Source organism: Bos mutus, chromosome 15, assembly GCF_027580195.1.
Source record: "Bos mutus isolate GX-2022 chromosome 15, NWIPB_WYAK_1.1, whole genome shotgun sequence".
In the NCBI taxonomy this organism is placed as follows: domain Eukaryota; kingdom Metazoa; phylum Chordata; class Mammalia; order Artiodactyla; family Bovidae; genus Bos; species Bos mutus.
The window spans coordinates 2,109,029-2,128,691 of record NC_091631.1 but is presented as its reverse complement, the minus strand read 5'-3'; the positions used below and the strand labels follow the sequence as shown (position 1 = coordinate 2,128,691).

The 19,663-nt window shown below is 40.4% G+C and overlaps 1 protein-coding gene and 1 pseudogene across 1 annotated transcript; both read right to left on the bottom strand.

The window, feature by feature from the left end:
- Positions 1-1,761: 1,761 nt before the first annotated feature.
- On the bottom strand, positions 1,762-2,705 carry LOC102272044 (olfactory receptor 5B2-like; annotated as a pseudogene).
- A 15,433-nt stretch (positions 2,706-18,138) lies between these two features.
- LOC102271758 (olfactory receptor 5B12) lies at positions 18,139-19,083 on the bottom strand. Its single transcript, XM_005907378.2, has one exon. The coding sequence runs from the start codon at positions 19,081-19,083 to the stop codon at positions 18,139-18,141; it is 945 nt and encodes a 314-aa protein (XP_005907440.2).
- Between the last annotated feature and the right edge of the window lie 580 nt (positions 19,084-19,663).

Sequence of the window (19,663 nt, the reverse complement as noted above, 5' to 3'; positions counted from 1 at the left end):
ACCGAGATTTGATTCCCGGGTCAGGAAGATCCCATGAAGGGAATGGCTATCAACTCCAGTATTCTTGCCTGGAAAATTCCATGGACAGAGGAGTCTGGAGGGCTACAAAGAGTTGGACATGACTGAGCAACTAATGCTTTGACTCACTTTTACCGAGGAGTTATGAACAAAACAGATGAAGCTATTTCTCATATGGAATTTATGTTTTAGTTTGAATATATACATAAGTACAAGATGGATTTAGAAAAGGCAGAGGAGCCAAAGATCAAATTGCCAACATTCGTTGGATCATAGAAAAAGCAAGAGAACTCCAGAAAAACATCTACTTCTACTTCACTGACTACGTAAAAGCCTTTGACTGTGCTCAGTTTAGTTCAGTTGGTCAGTCGTGTCCGACTCTTTGCGACCCCATGAACCGCAGCACACCAGGCCTCCCTGTCCACCACCAACTCCGGGAGTTTACCCAAACTCATTTCCATTTTGACTGTGTGGATCACAACAAACTGTGGAACATTCTAAAACAGATGGGAATACCAGACCACCTTACCTGTCTCCTGAGAAATCTGTATGCAGGTCAAGAAGCGACAGTTAGAAGCGGACATGGAGCAATGGACTCATTCCAAATAGGAAAGGAGTCCGTCAAGGCTGTATACTGTCACCCTGCTTATGTAACTTCTATGCAGAGGACATCATGCAAAACGCTGGGCTGGATGGAGCACAGGTTGGAATCAAGATTGTTGAGAGAAATATCAGTAACCTCAGATGTGCAGATGACACCACCCTTATGGCAGAAAGTGCAGAGGGACTAAAGAGCCTCTTGATGAAAGTGAAAGAGGAGAGTGAAAAAGCTGGCTTGAAACTCAGCATTCAAAACACTAAGATCATGGCATCTGGTGCCATCACTCCATGGCAAATAGATGGGGAAAAGGGAAACAGCATGTTATACAGTAGGGCCTTGCTGTTTATCCATTTCGTATGTGATAGTTTTCATCTGTTCATCCCAAACTCCCGATCCAGCTCTCCTTCGTCTCCCTTCCCCTTGGCAACCACCAGTCTGTTCTTTGTGTCTTGCAAGACAGTTTGTTTTGTAGATAAGTTCATTTGTATCATATTTTAGATTCCACACGTAAGTGATATCACAGGTGTTTGTCATTCTGACTTACTTTATCTGATATGATAATCTCCAGGTCCCTCCCTGTTGGTACAAATACCATTCTTATTTTTATAGCTGAGTAGTATTCCATCATATAAATGTACCACATATTCTTTATCCACTCATCTGTCAGTGGAAATCGAGGTTATTTCCATATCTTAGCTATTGCAAATAGTGCTGACATGAACATAAGGGTGCATGTATGTTTTTGAATTATAGTTTTGTCCTGATATATTCTCAGGAGTGGAATTATTGGATCATATGGTACCCCAATCGATCATTTAAGTCTTTTCTTTTTCAAAAACTAGCCATATGTGATTTATTTATTTAACAAATTTCCTGCTCCAGTCTGTATGTGCATACATGGGACAAAGAAACACAGTTCTAACCCTAGGCTTGTGTATGTTCCTGTTTTTGCATGTCCATTTGCATCAACATGATAATAATAGGTTTCCACTAGGAATCTAACATCATACGATGGGGGCATATCTCCTCAGGAAGATAAGCTCAGTGTGGGCCTTAACATGTGAGTCACTGAGCAAAGGATACCTTAGAGATGACGAAAGGATACCTTAGAGATGACGCTAACTTTTCTGGATCCTACATCATTAAAGAGCTAATCCTAGAGACAATTTTGATTTCTCAACAACCTTCTTGAATGCACTTTTGACCTCCCTGTTCCTCAGGTTATAGACCACAGGGTTTAGCATAGGTATGACCATAGCATATAACACAGAGGCCATTTTATCTGTATCCATGGCATGACTGGAGGAGGGCTGTAAGTACATGAATATGACTGTCCCATAAAAAATGGAGATAGCAGTGAGGTGAGAAGCACAGGTAGACAAAGCCTTCTGATGTCCCTCAGCTGAGTGCATCGTCAGAATGGTGATAAATATGAGCAGGTAGGAAATACAGATAATCATGAGAGTAAAACCCACATGGAAGGTATTAATATAAACAAGAATCAACTCACTGATGTGCTTATCAGAGCAAGAAAGAATAATGACTTCTGGAATATCACAGAAGAAGCGATGGACCACACTGGACCTGTAGAAAGACAGACTGAAGTTATCTCCAACGTTTACAGAGGCATTCGGAACACCACATGCGTAAGAGCCTATGACAAGGCAAGCACACCTATTTTTTGTCATGGTGGTGGCACAATGCAGAGGTTTGCACACTGCTGCATATCGGTCATAAGCCATTGATGCCAAGAGGTAACTTTCCCCAGTGCCAAAGACCATAAAAAAGAACAGCTGAGCAGCACATGCATTGTAAGAAATGACCTTATTTCCTGTAAGGAATCCTGCTGTCATATTGGGTGTGACTGTTGAGGAGTAACCAAAGTCCACCAGAGAGAGGTTACTCAGGAAAAAGTACATAGGAGTGTGAAGGTGAGGGTCCAGCAGAATCAGCATGATCATCCCCAGATTTCCAGCTAAAGTGATAAGGTAAGTGAGGGTAAACATCATGAAGAGTGGGACCTGTAGTCCTGGGCATCAGCAAGTCCTAGAAGGATGAACGCAGTCACTTCTGTTTTGTTGTCCATGGTGTCTTTTAGGAATCGCAGGATGCCCTGCAACAATGAGAAGTAGAGGAGCAGAGGAATGGAAAGGACAGGGCACAGTGGGACTGGATGCATAAATGCGCTGTGAACTATTTCAATTACAGCATAATTTGTTCCACAGCTCTAAAGCATACACATAAGAAAATTAGCAAAAAAAAAAGTAAAAATTGAAGGGTTTCATGGATCAGTCACCCCATTTACTAATTTTGTATATGAGAAACTGAGGTAAAGAAAGGGTTATGACGACCTTGTCTAAGGTCATCATACTATTCATACTTTGGCTACCAGATGCAAAGAACTGACTCCTTTGAAAAGACCCTGAGGCTGGGAAAGATTGAAGGCGGGAGGAGAAGGGGACGACAGAGGATGAGATGGCTGGATGGCATCACTGACTCAATGGACATGAGTTTGAGTAAACTCCGGGAGTTGGTGATGGACAGGGAGGCCTGGCATGCTGTAGTCCACGGGGTCGCAAAGAGTCAGACACAACTGAGTGACTGAACTGAACTGAACTGAAGGTCATCACATATCTGGAATGACTCCATCTTCCAAATCATATCTACTGAGAATAGAAACAGCTTACCCTTCTACAGTGCTCACTTTCAGGAATATACATATATACATATACATATATATATATGTCACAGCTGGTCCCCATTATCTGTAGCAGTTAGGTTCTATAAAATAACAGTGAGCAGCGAATTCATGAATGCTTCTTTGCTCCCAGCAAAAATAGTTTCCTGCAAGACTCTGGCCACATTTTCATCAGTCATTCAATCCAAAATATTTTTTATGTATGTTTCTCTTTAAAGAGATCTTATTTAATATATACTGTGGATTCATTAACATTGATCTCACAGCCAACAGCATTATATGTCATATACTTATTTTCTCCTTAAGGCACATCACAGTCTTCTTTTAGCAGTACACTCAGGAAAATTTAATTTTCTTAATTAAAAAATCACACAACAGGAAGCATAAAAATGTGAAAACTGACACTGCAAAGCCTGCATGAAAGCACTTGTACAGTATCCGTGGCGTGGAAGCACCCAGGTGTCCATCAAGAGATGGATGGGTAAAGAAATTATAGTCCCAACCCCTGGGCCACCAGGAAATTCTCTGGGAGATACTTTGTTGCTACTTGCCTGTTTGAGGATTATTCAAAGTGGCAAACAAAATCAAAATCACAAGGTACCACCTCACACTGGTCAGAGTGGCTATCATCAAAAAGTCTACAAATAACAAATGCTAGAGAAGATGTCGAAAAAACAGAACCTTCTTACACTGTTGGTGGGAACGTACATTGGTGCAGCCACTATGGAGAAAAGCATGGTGGTGCCTTAAAAAGCTAAAAATAGAGTTGCCATGTGATCCAGAAATCCCACTCCTGGCATATATCAGGGCAAAAGTATAGTTCAAAAAGACACATGCACCCCGTGTTCATGGGCTTCCCTGGCAGTTCAGATGGTGAAGAGTCTGTCTGCAATGCAGGAGATCTGGGTTCGGTCCCTGGCTTGGGGAGATCCCCTGGAGAAGGGGAAGAAAACTGGCTACCCACTCCAGTGTTCCGGCCTGGAGAGGTCCATGGACCGAGGAGCCTGGCAGGTTGCAGCCCATGGGGTCACAAAGGGTCGGACATGACTGAGTGACTTTCACTACATTCATAGCAGTACCATTGACAATAGCCCAGACACGGAAACAGCCTACATGTCTACTGACAGCTGAGTGGACAAAGATGTGAGACACAAGCACACACACACACACACACACACACACACAAAAGAGAACAGTACTCAGCCACAAAAAGAATGAAATAATGCCATTTGCAACTATATGGATGGAACCAGAGACCATCATATGATGTGAAGTAAAACAGAGAAAGACATATCGTATGGTATCATCTACATGTGGAATCTAAATATGACAGAAACGAATCTATCCATGAAACAGAGACAGACGCACTGACACAGACTTGCAGTTGCCTAGGGGGACAGGGGTGGGAAGGGCTGGATTGGGAGCTCGGGACTAGCAGATGCAAGCTATTATACACAGAATGAATAAACAACATGGTCCTCCTGTGTAGCACAGGGAGCTATATTCAGTCCTGTAATAAACCACAATGGAAAATAATATGAAAAAGAATGTATAACTGAATCACTCTGCTGTATACCAGAAACTAACACAACTTCAATAACAAAAATAAAGTGGCAAACAAACAAACAAAAAGAAATTGTAGTACATATATAAAATGGACTATTTTATATATATTTATATTTATATTCTTGAGAGTCTCTTGGACTGCAAGGAAATCAAACTAGCAGCCCTAAAGGAAATCAACTCTGAATACTCACTGGAAGAACTGATGCTGAAGCTGAAGCTCCAGTACTTTGGCCACCTGATGCGAAGAGCCAGTTCATTTGAAAAGACCCTGAGGCTTGGAAAAATTGAAGGGAAAAGGAAAAGAAGGCAGCAAAGGATCAGATGGTTGGTTAGCACCACCGATTCAATGACAATGGACTTGGGCAAACTCCGGGAAATGGTGAGGGCCGGGGGGCCGGGCATGTTGCAGTCCATGGGGTTGCAGAGTCAGACACAACTTAGTGACTGAAAAGAACAGCACATATACATGAAATCTAGAAAAATGGTACAGATGAGCTGTACCGTTACTGGGCAGGAATGGAGTCACAGTCACGGACACGGAGAACAGACTTGTGGACACCGGGGAAAGGAGAGGGTGAGATGAGCTGAGAGAGGAGCACTGAAGCAGAGACATTGCCGTGTGTAAGAGAGACAGCCAGGGGAGGTGCTGTATAACACAAGGAGTTCAACCCCACCTAAAGGGGTGGGGTGAGGTTGGCGGTGGGAGGGAGGGAGGCTCAAGAAGGAGGGGACATATGTATATACTTACGGCTGATAGACTTCCCTGGTGGCTCAGACGGTAAAAGCATCTGCCTACAATGCAGGAGACCTGGGTTCGATCCCTGGGTCGGGAAGATCCCTTGGAGAAGGCAGTGGCACCCCACTCCACTACTCTTGCCTGGAAAATCCCATGGACGGAGGAGCCTGGTAGGCTACAGTCCATGGGGTCACAAAGAGTCGCATACAACTGAGCGACTTCACTACACTATGACTAATTCGTGCTGTCGTACGGAAGAAACCAATGCAACATTGCAAAGCAATTACCCTTTAATTAAATCTCAAAAAAAGAACAATACGGAAATGGAAATAAGAAGGTAGAACAATTGCCTTGTTCAACCTCTGCCGGAAATGTGAATGTCAAGCAACTCAGATTTTTTACCACTCTGCACATGTCCCTAAATGGTCACAAAAGCTCTGCAAATATTTATTTTAGGATTAAGATAAATTTTAACTATAAGAAAATCTGTAAATAGGAAATCTGTGAATCTGAAGATTGACTGTATGTACATATATTCATTTCATCCTCTCAACAATGCTATGAGGTTCATAGTCATTAGTCATTACCATCACTGATTTTATGGGATAACTTAGGCTCCAAAAGATTGCTTAATTTGATTTACATGAGTAGTAACTGGCAGAGCCAAGCTTTATGCTTGGATAGACTAGTTCCTAGTTCTCATGATATTAACTGAAATTTGAACTGAAGTGAACTAATTCAACTTACGTCTTTCACCGAGTCCACTGGGCCACACTCAATATTAGTTACTAGGAATACTGAAAGCACTAATGTACTGTCTCTGGGTTTGGGACTTACAATGGAGTAACAGAGACATATGCACATGCAGCACAGTGACTGCAACAGCAAATGTATCCAACCAGAAACAACAGCACAGAAGGAAAATAGTGCCCTGAGTGTAAGAACTCAAGATCTGGGACGAGCTGAATAGCATTCTGAAAGTACCCTACCATTTACTATCGGGAGACACTGTACTAACTTAAGTTTTCTGAGCCTCACATTTCTCATCATTAAAAACAAAGATGTACTGTGAATGGGGCCATAGTTAAAGTTAATAAAATAATGCCTGAGAAGCAATAAGCATAAGCCTGATGAGTGCTAGCTCTAATAATATATCAGGATGAAAGCATGGTTTCTACCTTGGTTTGGAAAAAGTAGGATGCAATAGTCAAGTCTTCAGGTTGTGGATTATTTTTGAAGTGTGATAGCCTCTCTTCTTAACTAGTCTTTCCTCATACAGGTGACACTGGTTAAGAATCTACTTGCCAATGCAGGAGGCTCAAGAGACCTGGGTTCAATCCCTGGGTCGGGAAGATTCCCTGGAGTAGGAAATGGACTGTAGCCCACCAGGCTCCTCTTTCCTGCCTGGAAAATTCCGTAGACAGAGGAGCCTGGTGGGCTACAGTCCATGAAATCTCAAAAAGCTGGACACAACTGAGCTATTGAGCACGCACACACACGGTATCCACTCAGATCTTCTGACCCCTCCAGCCGGCCTCACTGTGTCTTCCCTGCCCGTCATTGGCTGTAGTGGCCATTTGCTCAAGTTATTCTTTGAGATCCATATTTTACCTTGGGTTGAAAGAGTCGTCTGCTTCAACTTACTCCCATGGCCATCACCTATAATCTGCATCACAAAAATCTAGGGTTGAAATTGTATTTGATTAGCTTTCAGATCTGCTTTTGAGGTGATCTTCACGTTCTAAATTTTTTCATTTGGACCTGAAGCTTATGTCACAGCTTCCGTTTATTAGTAACCACTCTTTTTTACCATCTTCCCCTTCACAATTTTCATGCCCAGAGCATAAAGACAATTGTATTTGTTCACCCTAAACTAATATAAATAACTTTTTAGCATATTCTTTGTTCTATAATCTCTAATAAGAGCTTTTTATATATGCAACTGTGCATATATTTCATTTTATCCTCATGACTTAAGTTAGGTAGCATAATATTTACACAATGCTTATGATATTTATTAAGGTAATTTATGAGTTGACAGGAATAACTTTTAAGTTACATTTTTCTACAACTTTATCCTACAGTGTTATAAGGTATGGATTATTATTACCCACATTTTGGTGTTATGGAAACTGAGGATTTGAGAGGCTACATTACTTCAAAAAATTCCACACCTAATAAGAAATAAATTCAAGAGTCACACCCAGGTGAGAGAGATTTTAAAGCTTATGCCCTTAGCCACCACTCTTTTGACTTTTCGGGATGTGCTAGGGGCTTCCCAGGTGGCTCAGTGGTAAAGAATCTGCCTCCAATGCAGGAGACACGAATTCACTCCCTGGGTTGGGAAGATCTCCTGGAGACGGAAATGGCAATGCATTCCAATATTCTTGCCTGAGAAATCCCGTGAAGAGAGGAACCCTGTGGGGGTTCCATGGACCCCTGTCCATGGGGTCACGAAAGAGTTGGACATGACTGAGCATCTAACAACAACACGGTGTGCTGGTAATAACGTGAGTGACATTAAGGGGGAAAGGAGGCTGAAATAAAGGCTTCATAATTCATGGAGATCCTCTGCTGGTCCAAAGAAGTGTCATTTCACCCCGTTCTATTTAACTTCTATAACAAGCCTAGAGTTAGTAAACAGAATGAAGCTACCACATCAGAGCACAGTCTGTTTCACGTGCTCTGTTCTGTTTTTGTTGCTGTCTGTTGCTCTTATCCTCTTAGGAACACTGCCTGCGTGGCGTTTCCTGAGTATCACAAACTCCCCACTGATGTAGATTTTGATATTTCATAACCAGTTCCTCCTCACAGTTTGAGGAAAATATTGAAAACATCCAATATTCTGTGACAATATCACATAGTAGACCCAGCCTCCTTACTGTTTTTGCATGGATTTCACTTCTCACTAAAACCATATAGGAAAACATAGAAGCTTACCCTGCTCCTTGACAAAACGGGAAAGGCAACCAGCAGAAACTCAGCCAGGGTGGAATGTATAAGCCTATCAGAAAAGCTCTCTCGGGTACTGGCAAAAAGATTTTAAGGTCTCTGAAGAGTGAATAAGTGGAAGAAAAATCATTTACATGGAACTAGGAAACCTGGGTTCAAGCCCTATATCTTGAATGTATTATTTATGATACCTTGGAAGAGTCATTTACCTCTTTCAAGCTCTGTTTTCTTATTTATGAAACAAAATAATAAACTTACCTGTCCCACACATCTCACAGAAATCTGTCTGTGAGTAGCAAATGAAAAATGATGTACAAAACACTCGGGCAAAGGGGTTATCATTTTAGCCTCAATAAGTATAATCCTGATTTTGGAGTGTTTTCTTTGACTGTGGCTGCAGGTTCTAAGCAAATCCTGTTTGGAGGAAAACTGACATGTGTGCTAGAAACTATTACCATTCAGGTGAATAAGAAAAGGAACAACGGGGCTGTGTGCACAGACTGGCCCTCTATTGTGATGTTTAAAGTAGTAACTTTGGAGATTCCAAAGGCTACTGAACGGGAACTTAGAGAAGTCATAGGGACACAGAACAGTCAGGGGAATAGGCCCCTTATGAGAACATCCACAGCTCTTCATCTCGCTTGTTTAGTAGAAAAGCAATTAAACGGTCTGTGGGGAGTGTGAGCGCCTGTTGAGTAAGTGCACCGATTCATTTGTACTACTTGGCCTTAGAAAAATCATTGGTTGAGGATGCATAATTTACATAAAGTTATAGCCACACTTTTTAATGTATAGCTCTAACAGCTTGTGCAAAAGGGTGTGGCCATACAGCCACCACCCCATGATGATACAGAACAGTTCTATCAACTCACCTAATCTCCCATGCCAGCCACCACCCCATCATGATACAGAACAGTTCTATCAACTCACCTAATCTCCCATGCCAGCCACCACCCCATCATGACACAGAACAGTTCTGTCAACTCACCTAATCTCCCATGCCAGCCACCACCCCATCATGACACAGAACAGTTCTATCAACTCACCTAATCTCCCATGCTTCTTGATGCTTGACCCTTCTACCGCCTAGCAACCACGAACCTGTTTGCAGCCCTTACAGTCCTGACTTTGTAGGAACGTCATTAAAAAATGAATCAAACCATAGGTTGGCTTTTGAGGGTGGCTTCTTTCTCTTAGCATAATGAATTTGCAATTTATGGATTTGTGTAGTTCTTCTGCAGTCGGTTCCTGTTGATTGCTGAGAGGTAATCTGTGTACTCAGCACAGACTGTTTATCCATTTCACAGCTGAAAAAAAATTGGGTTGTTTCCAGTTTTTAGCTATTACAAATAAAGTGTTGATAAACATTCACATACAGACTTTTATGTGAGCATATGTTTATATTTCACTTGGATGGATTCTTAGGAATGAGATTTCTGGGTTATATGATATAGTCAACCTGTCTTCCAAGACGGTATACTATTCTGCTTTCCTGCCAGCAATGTATGAGAGTTCTGATTGCTCCATATCTTTGGCAGTATTTGATATTTACAAGGTTTTTAAATTAGTTACTCCAGTAGGTTTCTAGTGTATCTCTCTCTCTTTTTTTTAGTTTGCATTTCTCTGATGACTGATTATGTTCAACATCTTTTTGTGTGCTCATTTGCCATCCCTATTATCCTTTTTTGTGAAGTGTCTGTTAAAATCTTTTGCTCATTTTACTGTGCTTGTTTTATTATGATAGCAATGTGAGAATACTTTATGTATTCCAAAATGCAAGTCCTTTACTGATAAGGACTCATATGTGATTTGTAAACACTTTCCCCTGGTTCGTAACATACCTTTTAGAGTTTTTAACAAATATTCCAACTATATCAGTGGAAAATACATACTATACTTTCTATTTAAAATTGCCTTTGCAAAAATTGTCAAATGGCCACTAACTGTATCAATATTGCTGTATTTCTCAAATCTCTGTCGAGCTCCAGTAACGTTTACTCGAATGCAGCTATCCTTTGTCCAATATTGCACTACTCGACTATTGTAGTTTAAGGGTGGATCTGGAAAGGAGGACTGTGAGTGCTTCGACTTTGCTGCTCTTTGAAATTATCTTGGTTATTCTAATTTATTTGGTTTTCCATATAAATATTCCAATGTGCTTCCCAAATTTTACAAAAATTCTTTCTTCGATTTGGGAACACAGATATCTTAAAATTATTTAGTCTTCCAATCCATGAATGTACTGAATTTCTCCATTTATCATATCTGATTTATATTTTTGTTGTTGTTTAATCACTAAGTCATGTCTAACTCTTTTGCAACCCTAGGGACTGTAGCCCACCACTTTCCTCTGTCCATGGGATTCTCCAGGCAAGAATTCTGGAGTGGGTTGCCATTTCCTTTTCCAGGGGATCTTCCTGACTGAGGGATCGAACCTGCATCTCCTGCATAGGCAGGCAGGTTCTTTACCACTGAGCCACCAGGGAAGCCTCAAAATTTTATAGTTTTCAACACATCTTACACATATCTTGCAAGGCTTATACCTAAGGACTTTATGTCATTGGTACTGTTGCAAATGGTACTGCTTTAAAATTACAATTTGTATATCATATGTGAAACAGATTGCCAGTCCAGGTTCGATGCATGAGACAGGGTGCTCGGGGCCGGTGCACTGGGATAACCCTGAGGGATGGGATGGGGAGGGAGGTGGGAGGGGGCTTCAGGAAGGGGAATACATGCACACCCATGGCTGATTCGTGTCAATGTATGGCCAAAACCACTACAATATTGTAAAGTAATTAGCCTCCAATTAAAATAAGTAAATTAAAAATAAAATACAGGAAAAAACAAACAAAAAATAAATAAAATTACAATTTCCAATCATTTATTGACATTATATAGAATTATGATGGATTTTTGAATATTGACCTATCTTCTTGATAACTTACTAAACTCATTAGTTCTATAGTTTTGTTATTTTCTTTGTGATTTTATAAGCAGAAAGTCATATAGTCTCTGAATTGTGGGAATTTTATTTATTCCTTTCCAACCAATGTGTTCTTTTTTCTTTTTTTCTTGCTTTGCTGTATTAATGTCTATCATGATGGATAGAAGTGGTAAGTGGAGATATCCTTGCCTATTTCTAATCTTGGGGAAAAAGCATTCAGTCTTTCATCATAAAGTGTGAAGCCAGCTATGCTTCATAGCTGTTTTTTTATCATGTTTATGAAGTTTCCCACTACTCATACCTTTTGGAGAGTTTTCATTGTTAATAAACGATGAGTTTTGTCTAAGGCTTTTTCTGCATCTATTGAGATGACTGTATGGTTTAGTCTAGTGCTACCATATGATTTCATTCATATGTGGAATATAGAACAAACAAACATGTAACATGGAGAGATCTAGAGGTTGTCAGACTAACGAAGTCAAACAAAGACAAATATCATATGATATTGCTTTTACGTGGAATCTAAGAGGGGTCATATAAACGGACTTATCTACAAAACAGAAATAGTTACAATGAAAAAAATAAACTATGGTTACCAGGGTTAAGGAGGAAGAGGGATAAATTGGAAGATTGGAACTGACATATACATACTACTATATTTAGATAACTAGATAACTAATAAGTACCTACTGTATAGCACAGGAAACTCTGCTCAGTACTCTGTCATGGCTTATATTGGAAAAGAATCTGAAACAAAGTGCACATATGTATAAATGATTGACTTTGCTGTACACCTGAAACTAACACATTGTAAATCAACTATCAGTTCCGCTCAGTTCAGTTGCTCAGTCGTGTCCAACTCTTTGCGACCCCATGAATCGCAGCACGCCAGGCCTCCCTGTCCATCACCAACTCCCGGAGTTCACTCAGACTCATGTCCAATGAGTCAGTGATGCCATCCAGCCATCTCATCCTCTGCCGTCCCCTCATCCTCCTGCCCCCAATCCCTCCCAGCATCAGAGTCTTTTCCAGTGAGTCAACTCTTCACATCAGGTGGCCAAAGTACTGGAGTTTCAGCTTCAGCATCATTCCTTCCAAAGAAATCCCAGGGCTGATCTCCTTCAGAATGGACTGGTTGGATCTCCTTGCAGTCCAAGGGACTCTCAAGAGTCTTCTCCAACACCACAGTTCAAAAGCATCAATTCTTCGGTGCTCAGCCTTCTTCACAGTCCAACTCTCACATCCATACATGACCACAGGAAAAACCATAGCCTTGATTAGACAGACCTTCGTTGGCAAAGTAATGTCTCTGCTTTTGAATATGCTATCTAGGTTGGTCATAACTTTCCTTCCAAGGAGTAAGCATCTTTTAATTTCATGGCTGCAGTCACTATCTGTAGTGATTTTGGAGCCCAGAAAAATAAAGTCTGACACTGTTTCCACTGTTTCCCCATCTATTTTCCATGAAGTAATGGGACCAGATGCCATGATCTTCATTTTCTGAATGTTGAGCTTTCACTTTCATCAAGAGGCTTTTGAGTTCCTCTTTACTTTCTGCCATAAGGGTGGTGTCATCTGCATATCTCAGGTTATTGATATTTCTCCTGGGAATCTTGATTCCACTTGTGCTTCTTCCAGTCCAGTGTTTCTTATGATGTACTCTGCATTAAATTAAATAAGCAGGGTGACAATATACAGCCTTGACGAACTCCTTTTCCTATTTGGAACCAGTCTGTTGTTCCATGTCCAGTTCTAACTGCTGCTTCCTGACCTGCATACAGATTTCTCAAGAGGCAGGTCAGGTAGTCTGGTATTCCCATCTCTTTCAGAATTTTCCACAGTTTATTGTGATCCACACAGTCAAAGGCTTTGGCATAGTCAATAAAGCAGAAATAGATGTTTTTCTGGAACTCTCTTGATTTTTCCATGATCCAGGGGATGTTGGCAATTTGATCTCTGGTTCCTCTGCCTTTTCTAAAACCAGCTTGAACACAGGAAGTTCACGGTTCACATATTGCTGAAGCCTGGCTTGGAGAATTTTGAGCATTACTTTACTAGCATGTGAGATGAGTGCAATTGTGCGGTAGTTTGAGCATTCTTTGGCATTGCCTTTCTTTGGGATTGGAATGAAAACTGACCTTTTCCAGTCCTGTGGCCACTGCTGAGTTTTCCAAATTTGCTGGCATATTGAGTGTAGCACTTTCACAGCATCATCTTTCAGGATTTGAAATAGCTCAACTGGAATTCCATCACCTCCAGTATACATTTAAAAAAGAAGCAGACAATTAATGAACACAGCAAACCAAACAGAAACAAACACACAGATACAGAGAACAGAGTAGTTGTACTAGAGAGGAAGAGGCAGTTGGGAGGACAAAACTGGTAAAGGTAATCAATATAATGAATAAATGGAAACTAAATTTTTGGTGGTGAGGCTGCTGTAGTGTCTACAGAATTAGAAATATGTACAGTAAATGTGAACCTTACATAATGTTATAAACCAATGTAACCTCAATAGAAATTAATTAAAAGAGAACAAAAAACATACAAATAAAAAATTCCACAACATCTTAATATAGGATATTATTTTGAAGTCCCACTTGCAATTAACTTGAAATCCCACTTGGTCATGACTTTTTAAGCATTTTATATATTATTAGATTTGATCACACACAATGATGAAAAGGATAGTTGTACATAAAAGAATAAATCAATGTAATATATCACATTAATAGAATGAAAGACAAGATTCCTATGATTATCTCAGCAGATGTGGAAAAAGCATTTGACAAAATTCAACAGCTTTTCATGATAAAAGCTCTCCATGAATTAGGTATGAAAGGAATGTACTAAAAAACACTATACATGACAAACCCACAGCTGTATCATACTCTGCAGTGAAGAATTGAAAGTTTTTCTCTAAGATCAGGAAATAGACAAGGTGCCCTCTCTAACCACTTCAGTATAGTGATAGAAGTCCAGCCAGACTTTTTATGTGGACCATGCAGTTGTGGATGCTCTGGACCTTAGCACTTCCATTTGATCATTTCTTATAAGTTTTCGTTCCTTTATCAAAATCATCAGCCTGATGGCTATGTTTTTCCAATTTTTCCACCAGAATCTTTAACATATTAATCATATTTATTGGTTGGCCAACATATTTGTCAGGGTTTCTTTATGATGCTGCAGAAAAACTCAAATGAACTTTTTGGCCAACCCAATATTTCGTATGGCCTCTCAGATAGTTTCAGTATTTCTGTCACATCAGCATTTGATTCAGTCAGTTGCTTTGTCACTCAGAAATGTATTGCCTCTTTGTATTTCTTGCAATTTTGTTTTGGAAGCCACGCATTGTGGATGAAGCAATAAAGCTGGTGGTAGACTTTATGCCTGAAGATAGGTCTACTTTTTGTTCTTGTTGTTTGGCTAAAATATTAGTGTAGACAGCTGAGTCAATCTAGTTACAGATGAGTCAAACTGAATTTGGATCTTGTTTCTATAGTTACTGTCAGTGAATCACACATGAAGAGACTTCATACAGCCTGGCCACGTTTTAGGATGGAGGCTGGTTTACAAGATGTTTCTCAATATCTGTTACCATCTCAGTTTTAAACCTTTCCTTTGCACTTGAGCCTTAGACAGGACCTCCACGATCTTGCCCCGCTCCTAGCAGTAGATCGTGTTTCCTTACTGCTCAAAGTTGCTTAGCCCACTTGCAAAAAGCACAGTCCTTTCACTGTTTTGATATGGCTTTCATCTTACACAGAAATCTCCTTGATCTCAGAGGTGGGGCCCTTCTCAGTGATCCTGACTTACCCTGGGTACAGTAGACCTCTAGCAGTTTTATCCCAGGACATAAATAAATAAATCAAATATATAAAGTATAAAATTCACTAAAGTGTATGAATAGCAGATTTAAGCTGGCAGAAGAAAAAAAAAAACAGTGAACCTTAGGATATGTCAGTTGAGAATATACAGTCCTAGGAACAGAGATAAAAAAGAATAAAAAATAGTCTCAGAGAACAGTGGGATACTCCAAAAGAACCAACATACTCATAATGCAATTCCCAAAAGGAGAGAGAGAAAGGGACAGGAAATTTTGAAGAAATAATAGCAAAAACATGCCAAATCTGACACAAACAATGGACATATATATAAATCAAAATTGTTAACATTTTGAGACTCAAAATATTAATGCCTTTGGACAGTAACAATTCATAGCATTTATATGCAGAGAAGTTATTAATACTACTGTAATTCTTGGTGCTCAAAATTTTTAAATTAAATATTATACTTTTATTTAAGTAAATTAAACTTGCTTTTATGATCCTTTTCTTTTTCCTATATTTCTGCACATTTTCTCTATTTAAAATGTCATATAAAAATTATTTTTAGGTATGACATATGAAAATTTATTTAGGAAAATAAATGCCTGTATAAAGACATGCAGTTTTATTAAAAATAGGAATAAACAAACTCAATAATTTATACTCAAAACGCATTGGAAGCACTTTCATAAATGTTATTTAAAAAAAAATAGTAACCTATTTCTTTTTCAATGTAAAAAAGATCAACTGAAATACAATTTTCAAAAAGCCAAACATATATATCTTATTTACATTAAGTCAAATATTTATACTAAGTATGTGTTCCCAGACACCAAAATAATTGTTTTAAATTCTATTATAATAATAGACCCATCTCAGTTCAGTTCAGTTCATTTGCTCAGTCGTGTCCAACTCTTTGTTACCCCATGAATCGAACCACACCAGGCCTCCCTATCCATCACCAACTCCCAGAGTTCACTCAAACTCACGTCCATAGAGTGGGTGATGCCATCCAGCCATCTCATCCTCTGTCGTCCCCTTCTCCTCCTGCCCCCAATCCATCCCAGCATCAGAGTCTTTTCCAATGAGTCAACTCTTCACATGAGGTGGCCAAAGTACTGGAGTTTCAGCTTTAGCATCATTCCTTCCAAAGAACACCCAGGACTGATCTCCTTTAGGATGGACTGGTTGGATCTCCTTGCAGTCCAGGGAACTCTCAAGAGTCTTCTCCAACACCACAGTTCAAAAACATCAATTCTTCGGTTCTCAGCTTTCTTCGCAGTTCAACTCTCACATCCATACATGATTACTGGAATAACCATAGCCTTGACTAGATGGACCTTTGTTGGCAAAGTAATGTCTCTTCTTTTGAATATACTATCTAGGTTGGCCATAACTTTTCTTCCAAGGAGTAAGCATCTTTTAATTTCATGGCTGCAATCACCATCTGCAGTGATTTTGGAGCCCCAAAAAATAAAATCTGACACAGTTTCCACTGTTTCCCCATCTATTTCCCATGAAGTGATGGGACTGGATGCCATGATCTTTGTTTTCTGAATGTTGAGCTTTAAGCCAACTTTTTCATTCTCCTCTTTCACTTTCATCAAGAGGCTTTTTAGTTCCTCTTCACTGTCTGCCATAAGGGTGGTGTCATCTGCATATCTCAGGTTATTGATATTTCTCCTGGGAATCTTGATTCCAGCTTGTGCTTCTTCCAGCCCAGCGTTTCTCATGATGTACTCTGCATATAAGTCAAATAAGCAGGGTGACAATATACAGCCTTGAAGTACTCCTTTTCCTATTTGGAACCAGTCTGTTGATTCATGTCCACTTCTAACTGTTGCTTCCTGACCTGCATATAGGTTTCTCAAGAGGCAGGTCAGGTGGTCTGGTATTCCCATCTCTTTCAGAATTTTCCACAGTTTATTGTGATCCACACAGTCAAAGGCTTTGGCATAGTCAATAAAGCAGAAATAGATGTTTTTCTGGAACTCTCTTGCTTTTTCGATGATCCAGCGGATGTTGGCAATTTGATCTCTGGTTCCTCTGCCTTTTCTAAAACCAGCTTGAACATCTGGAAGTTCACGGTTCACATATTGCTGAAGCCTGGCTTGGAGAATTTTGAGCATTACTTTATGTCTTAACTAATTTCTCTTCTGTAGATGTGTGGGTTTCATGAGTTTCTCATGAGTGATGTACATGTGTGCCTATGCTAATACATACATGTAAATGTATATGTTCATGTGAGAGTGTGGGTAAGTAGGCTTACTAGGTAGAATATTTAAAATAAAAATTCCATGTTCCTGGTAACCTATTCTTCCTTGTTATCATATTTTTGGAGATTTTAATTTGTGAAGTTAATCAACAGCTGGAGAAATTGCCGTAAGAATTTAGAAATGTGTGGGGTAGACAGGAAAATATTTTCCCTAGATAGTTGAAGGTGGATAAAGTTGCCTCCACTTTGGGAGGCAATGGCAATGGCAGTGGGAGAAGGCAATGGCACCCCACTCCAGTACTTTTGCCTGGAAAATCCCATGGACGGCGGAGCCTGGTGGGCTGCAGTCCGTGGGGTTGCTAAGAGTCGGACACGACTGAGCGACTTCCCTTTCACTTTTCATTTTCATGCATTGAAGAAGGAAATGGCAACCCACTCCAGTGTTCTTGCCTGGAGAATCCCAGGGACGGGGGAGCCTGGTGGGCTTCCGTCTATGGGATCGCACAGAGTCAGACACGACTGAAGCAACTTAGCAGCAGCAGCAGCAGCAAAGTTGCCTTATTATAGATTTAATGTAATTAAAATACAAATCCTATAGAAGACTTTGCCTTCCCCACAGCCGTCTTAAAGGCACTCTTGACCTCCTTGTTCCTCAGGCTGTAGACCAGTGGATTCAGCATGGGGATGACCATGGCATAGAACACGGACGCCATTTTGTCTGCGCTCATGGAGTGGCTGGAGCTGGGCTGTAAGTACATGAAGATGACAGTCCCGTAGAAGATGGAGACAGCAGTGAGGTGGGAAGCACAGGTGGAAAAGGCCTTCTGGCGTCCTTCAGAAGAGCGCATCCTCAGAATGGTGATAAATAGAAACAGGTAGGAGATGAAGATGACCAGAATAGAAAAGAAGTCATTGAAACCCACCACAAAGAAAATAACCATCTCACTGACGTAGTTGTCTGAGCATGAGAGAGCCAGCAGAGGAGGAGCGTCACAAAAGAAGTGATTGACCACGTTGGCCCTACAGAAGGAGAGCCTGAAAACGTTCCCAGTGTGGACGGAGGCATTCAGGAAGCCACAGCAGTAGCAGCCTATGAGCAGACGTGCGCACGCTTTGGTCGTCATGGCCGTGGTGTAGTGCAGGGGTTTGCACACGGCGGCATAGCGGTCATAAGCCATTGCGGCCAAGAGGAAACTTTCTACTGTGATAAAGGCTACGAAGAAGAAGAACTGGGTGACACAAGCCTCGTAGGAAATGGTTTTGTCTCCTGTGAGGAATCCAGCCATCACTTTGGGAGTGACAGCTGAGGAGTAACTAAAGTCCACCAGCGAGAGTTGGCTGAGAAAGAAGTACATGGGCGTGTGGAGACGAGAGTCCAGCAGGATCAGCTCGGTCATCCCCAGGTTCCCAATCAGGGTGAGGAGGTAGATGAGAGAGAAAGTGATGAAGAGCAGGGTCTGCACTTGCGGGTCATCGGATAACCCCACAAGGAGGAACTCAGTCACCTCTGTAGTGTTTTCCATGGAGATCAACTGGGAATTGTGTGGCTGCTCTGTAGCAATGGGAAAATATAATCAGGATGATAAATAGAGGAAAGACTCTACTGAAACCAGTCAGCGTGTTTACTCGTGCCTTATTTCAGTATTGCAATAACTTGTTCCCAGGAGTTTTTAGATTTAAAGCATGGCCATGACAACCAAATGCAATTTTGATTTATTAATAAGCCATAGAATAGTCCAGGTAAAAGGACTTGGAGATAACACATCCAATCTCCTAAGTTCATAGAAAAGTGAATTCAGATAAAAATAAAAGAAAGGATTTAAGCAATTTTATCAGATTAGTTGCTAACCAGAGCAGCTCAGACAGCCAAGTCAAAGTTTACAAAATAATCACAAATTATTTTTGTATTAAACTACAATAGTTTAATAAAATTAATGTGAAACTGAATTAACTTTACTTCAACTGACATTGTCTTTTTTGTTGCATCAGAACATCTGAATATGGTAACGAAAGACAGTTAAATAAGACATGTCCTAAAGCCACAATGAGTTATCACCTCACACCTGTCAAAACAGCTATCATCAAAAATTCTACAAATAACAA